At 47.9% G+C, this 6,003-nt stretch overlaps 1 protein-coding gene across 1 annotated transcript; it reads right to left on the bottom strand.

Moving 5' to 3' along the window:
* Nucleotides 1-1,899: 1,899 nt before the first annotated feature.
* Nucleotides 1,900-5,292, bottom strand: MAFB (MAF bZIP transcription factor B). Its single transcript, XM_006121883.4, has one exon. It carries the CDS (start codon nucleotides 4,809-4,811, stop codon nucleotides 3,879-3,881), a length of 933 nt encoding a protein of 310 aa, XP_006121945.2. The 5' UTR covers nucleotides 4,812-5,292; the 3' UTR covers nucleotides 1,900-3,878.
* Between the last annotated feature and the right edge of the window lie 711 nt (nucleotides 5,293-6,003).

The following is a 6,003-nucleotide window of genomic DNA, read 5'->3' as shown; positions in this document are numbered from 1 at the left end:
TCGCTCTCCAAAGCCAAGGGCCGTCCACACACTTCAGCCAGCCGGGGGGACGGAGCCTTCTTATGTGGCGAGCTCTCTTGTTTAGTTGGCGGATCTCTGGCCACAAGCCAGAGCAGGGTGGTTAAAAAAAAATCAGATAAATTAAAATTCATTAAGAGCCCGAAACACTGCATAGACACTTCCTACATAAATGAACCTCTGCCCCTTAAACCTTTCCACAGACACAGTTATTCCGTGGGAATCCAGACTGCTAAAGCCACCGTAGAGCTCCGCTCAGGCCTGTTTCCCTATTTTTTTTTTTTGTTCAATTAGCCCTAGTGATTTATTCAATGCATGCATGAGAGGACATTAATATGCGGTGGCAGTTCCCACAAACAATATTCCTCTCACGCTTTCTGCAGCCATAGCATGCATCCGTTGGCAAAGAGCGAGGCAATACATGGCAAATAAGGTTCTGACATCTCTTTCTGTATAGGCCCCTGTCTCCCCTTCCCTGTGTTGCAAGCATTTTATTCCTGCAGCGGTCTCTGCACGGGGGTGTTTGGGATACTGCCCTGTCTTAAAAGCTGAAATGTGTCTATTACCCGGGCTTCCTGTCTCTGACAAGGCAGTGATGTGTGTGGGGCTTAAGGGAGGATTTTGTTGTGGAGTTACTGTATTTGCTTTTCATTTTTTCCCACACTCTGTTCTTAACTGATTTGTTTTCTAAACATGCCGCGTGTCGGTGTCATTCCTGCAAGGGCAGCATGCTACCCTTGGGAAGAGAGGATAATCTGGAGTGTTTTTTGTAAAGAAGGGTTTAAAGTTAAATCCACTGTTCATTCTTGGGAAATGCCTCCCCTCAAACTTCCAGGCTTACAGCTTTCTTTGCAACTTTCTAATTTCCACACCTGGACTCTGAGCAGAACTGTAGGCTGCCTGCAAGTGACATAGATAAATGAGTCTCATCCACGGTGGACTTCACAGCAACCAATTGCTAAGCGGTTGGGAGAGCGGCGGTTTCGGGGCTGGGGAAGAAGTAGAGCGCGGGTGTTGTCTTCTCTTTTCCCAGCGAAAAGCTCTGTGAGCACCTGCTGTTACTGAACACAAGGAGTTAATATTGTCATGCTCGACAATGCCAGAACAAACAAACGGGGCAGATTGAGAGGCGAGAAAGACAATGGGAGTGGAGTGTTCAGCCCGGATTCTACAGGAGCCGTTCTCATCCCGCGTTTAGGTATCAAACGTGTTTTATTAAAATTCTCCAAGGAAACATTTTAAAGACTTGAGTTCGTCTCCCTCCCCAGCCTCCAATGTAGTTCCCAAAGGGATATCTGTTCAACTCAAGTGGGCCCATGTGCTTCTGTATCAATAACTACACTATCTACAGGGCCACGCCGTGAGCAAGTTAGTCGTTTGGGGGATGGGGGAGGTTTACAGGGAAAGTAAAAGTGCAGACCCTTTAAAACCAGCTTCCCATAGGCAGTTTTGGAAGCTTCCATCTCTAGCGAAACCGTCACATCTTGAATGGAACATGCAAACGACCAACGTGCTAAGGTTTGCTACAGTGAGTCCTTGCAAGTGTCATCACTAGGAGCCATCAGGCTGTTAGACGCTAAAGCAGCTAACGTCAATCAGTACGTTGTAACTCCCATGAAGTTGTGTTAGAGCAGGGTTTGAAGTCAAAACTACAGTGGGGAGTAAACCCTCTTAAGGGTTAGGGATGGATTTTGGAACTCTGTACCGCTGTGTGGGCAATGATGACCCGCTTTGTAGAACTAAAACAACTTCCACAAATCTCTCTTAAACCAAATGATGCCTGGCAAAGATCATTTTAGCTGGATCGTGCCTTTTTTGTTATATTTAAGATGCAAGAAAGTTTAAACACAAGACATTGGAGAAGTAAACCCCTCGGAGAAATGCCATTTCAATTATTTTAATAAGCAAAATAGGAAACAATTTTAATAACCAAAAACAGAAACCAGTCTGAATAAAACTACAATAGACCAGGTTTTTTAATATTTTTCATATCATAAGCAGGATTTCAAATTGATCCCTTCAGAACTTTACATGAAATAAAAACAATTTTTTTCGCTGCTGCAATGTTTTGATTTCAACACAGTTGAATCAGTAAAAACCAAAGATCGTTTTCTGATGCATGACTAATATCCACAATATTTAAAACTGCAAGCACCATGCTGTTCATTACAATCTTGTTATTACTGTTAATTTATAAACTAATACAAACTTAAAATGCATCCGGCCAGCAGTGCCAGCAATCCTAAAAGGAAACTAAAATAAGTTTTCATTTTGGTATTTTTGTCAGTGCAACGTAAAATCCTTTTTCTGACCTGCAGGAGGAAAAGAAGTAATAACACCCATAACACTCCAAACTACTACTATACAACTGCAAAGAAATTTGGCTAGAACTTTTGCTGTATGGGGAAGCAGAGAAGCAGACTACAGATCATTGCAAAATAATACACTTAAGTTGCAGTATGTCTCTTTCAAAACGTTTGTTTTCTATACATTCCAAGCCCTTTCATCCTTTGTTGCCATTGATAAACCTAACTTAAATCAGAACAGGAACTGATACATGTTGTTGGTGTTGTGTGTACTGCGCTACCTACAGCGATTGCATCTGACTTAGGACATCCTGTGTTCTGGAAATCAAGAATCAAGTCTTTCTTAAAAGAAAATATATTGTAAAGTCTTTGTTTCCTGAGTGTATAATAAATCAGAGGAAAATATGGCCAAACCTAAGAGCACTACTAACTGATAACTGCCCTGAAGACAAAATAATAGGTTCACTGCCACTTATATTGTGCAGTAAGATATAGCGTCTAGGCTGCTGGCCTCTCTCACTATTATTAAGTTTAGGTTTGTCAATGCAATGGAGTTGCTTTTATTCTGCCCCAACAAACAAAAACCAAAATGAAAACCAAAGAAAAAAATTACAACTTAAAAGTGCACCAAATATACAAAGTTGTTTTCTGAATGCAAATGCAAAATGCCCATAACGTTTTTTTATCTCCTTACTTTAATAAGAAACCATATACCCAGCCTGATGAAATGTTATTTTGCCTTCCTGTGATGTTTGATGTGGCAGATATTTACAAGCTAACTACTATAACAAAAAAACAAACAAAAACCCCAACAAAACTGCACAAGCCGTAAAAAGTTTTGATAACTTGTGATGCTTTTTTTTTATCAATGAAACAAAGCTATGATCGATGATCAACATGCTAAAGTTAAACAAGAAAATGGTACAAAATAGAAATTATTACCATACATGTCCAGCATGCAGGATTAATATTTTTAATGCAGATTTTCGTATTTTTCTATATAATCAAGCAGGCAATAAAACTGATGTTTTTTTCTTGTCTTGTACTCAATGTCCCATCTGAGTCCCGTAACTATTTCTCAAAGCAGGCAATATATGGAGGGTTTGCATATATTGTCCTTGATTTATTCTCCTTTTCAAGCAGGTAAATTGTGCATGAGATGCTGCTGCATGTGTCTTCTTCCCTTTACTCCCAAGCAGGCAATATGTTATAGATCGCTTGTTCATTGTCCTTTAAAAAAAATCGAGCCCAGAGAGTTCTGAAAGCAAGCGATCTATAAAAACGCGTTACATGTCCTTCCTTTCTTCTGTTTCTTTCTTTAGCTGGCAAGCTAAAGATACAAAAGTTGCACTTTCTCGCTCCCACCTGCCCCCAGCCTACTTTTCACAGCTAATCTATAAGTCAGAACGCTGCAAATATTAAGTCTCTCTTCTTCCTCTCCCTTCTTTCTCGCTATTCAAGCAGGCAGATGGATGGAGATGTCAGAGGAGGATAGGAGAAGCGGGGAGGTGGAAGGGTGGGGGAAGACCGGGGAGTGTTGTGTTTTTAAAGGACTCACATGAAGAACTCGGGAGAAGATGGGTTGTCGCTGGTGGATCCAGCCTCCCTGAAGCCAGTGCTGGCAAGTTTCTCACACTTGAGCTTGTAGGCATCTCTTTCTCTGGCCAGCCGGGTCACCTCTTGCTTGAGCTGTTCCACCTGCTGGATCAGCTGGGTCTTCTCGTTCTCCAGGTGGTGCTTCTGCTGGACTCGCTTATACCTGCAGGACTGGGCATAGCCTCTGTTCTTCAACGTCCGCCTCTTCTGCTTGAGGCGGATCACCTCGTCCTTGGTGAAGCCCCTCAGGTGTCTGTTGAGCTCCCGCACCGACATGGAAACCAGCTGTTCGTCCGAGAACCTGTCCTCCACGCTGTTGGAGGCAGGGTGCTGCTGGTGGGCGTTCGGCAGCTGCTGGGAGGAGGTGGAGGAGGTCGAGGGCGTGGGGGACGCCTGGTGATGGTGGTGGTGGTGATGATGGTGGTGCGGGTGGCCGTTGGGGGCCAAGTCTTCGTGAGTGACGCCCGGGTACTGGTGGTGGTGCTGATGGTGGTGGTGGTGGTGGGCCCGGAAGCTCTCGAAGCTTTGCAGCTGCTGGGGCATTTGGTGGGACCCGATGAGGGCTTCCACCGCGTCCTCCGGGGTGAGGTTGAGCGCCTCGGGGTTCATCTGCTGGTAGTTGTTGGCCATCCAGTACAGGTCCTCCAGGTGGGTCTTCTGCTCGGTGGGGCTGAAGCTGGGCGAGGAGGGCACGGAGCTGCAGGGCGTGCTGATGGGGGTGGAGGAGACGGAGCCGGCTGGCTGCAGGCGGGTGCAGTGGCGGCCGGGCCGGTCGGCTCTGCCCAGGGGCTCCTTCTTCACGTCGAATTTCATCAGGTCGAAGTCGTTGACGTACTCCATGGCCAGGGGGCTGGTGGGCAGTTCGGGTCCGATGCTCAGCTCGCCGGCCATGGCTCACTCCAGGGCACCGTCTGGCTCTCCCGCGGAGTCCAGGGCAACTCTGCCGCTGCCGGCTCGCGGAGGGCAGCCGAGCCAAGCGAACAGAGGAGGCGGAGGCAGCCGGGCCGCGAGGCGCGGCGGAGCGGCGCCTGCAATGCGAGGCAGGCTGCCGGGGCTCCCCCCGGCTAAGAAACGCCCCCGGGCGAGGAGGACGGAAGGCAGCCGCCGGAGCCCCCTACCCCAGCGCAGCGCCGGGCTTGTCGCTGGCCTCTTCCGCAAGGAAAAAGCAGGAGCGATTCTGTGCCCGGCTGGGCTCGCTTTGTAAGTCCTGCGCCTCCTGTCCCGTGCCCGGCAGGAGCGGAGCCGGAGCCCGCTGCAACTTTCCAGGCGGGCGCTGTCGGTGGAGGCTGGCCGGGCTGGGGCGGTGGGTTGAGTTTTTTGTTCTCCTCTCTCGCAAGAAGGGGCGGGGGAGGTGGGGGGGGATCTTGTCTCTGCTTTAGCTGCCGCCTCCCGCTCCTGTGGTGCAGCTGTGATTTCCGAGGCGGCCCCCCTCGCCGCTTATATTCCTGGTCTGATGACACTCAGGGAGAGGGGGCCGGCGCCGCCAGGCAGCCTCTCCAATGGGAGCTCGGCCGCGGAGCTCTTGGAGCTGGCGGAGGAGGGGCCAGGCGCCTACAATGTGACAGCTCCCAGCGAGTCAGCTGACTAGCAGCTGGAGAACAAGACCAGGCAGCAACTCCAAACCTTTTTTTCCCTTTCATGTTTTAATCTTCCCACTTTCTCTACCCGAACTGCCCCCCCCTTTTCTGTCTCCCTCCCTTCCCTTGCAATTTACAAAGTAAAAAAAAAGGGGGGGGGGAGTGTTCAGCATATATTTCACGTGCTGGCTATTCCTTTGTTCTAAGTATAACAAAGTGTGTCTCTGACCACTCGCTTTGGGGGTGGATGGGAGGAAGGATCCGGATCGAGTGCAACTTTTTGCAACTTTTAATTGTCCCCTTTCCCAGAAGTCAACACACTGGATCTGTTGGACAGTCGGTGCATGTTTGTGTGTGAGAGAAAGAGACGCACCGAAAGGAAGGGTTGGGAAGAAAAGACGAAAATTAAATATATATATTTGCCCACAGTCAGAGCGCGCCAACTGTCGTTATATAATCGAAGAAAACCTCAAGTTAAAAATACCTCCCCAAAGTCCTGACATAGA

This window comes from Pelodiscus sinensis, chromosome 18 (genome assembly GCF_049634645.1).
Source record: "Pelodiscus sinensis isolate JC-2024 chromosome 18, ASM4963464v1, whole genome shotgun sequence".
NCBI classification, from domain to species: Eukaryota; Metazoa; Chordata; order Testudines; family Trionychidae; genus Pelodiscus; species Pelodiscus sinensis.
The sequence above is the reverse complement of the archived record's forward strand: the minus strand, read 5'-3'. Positions and strand labels throughout refer to the sequence as shown.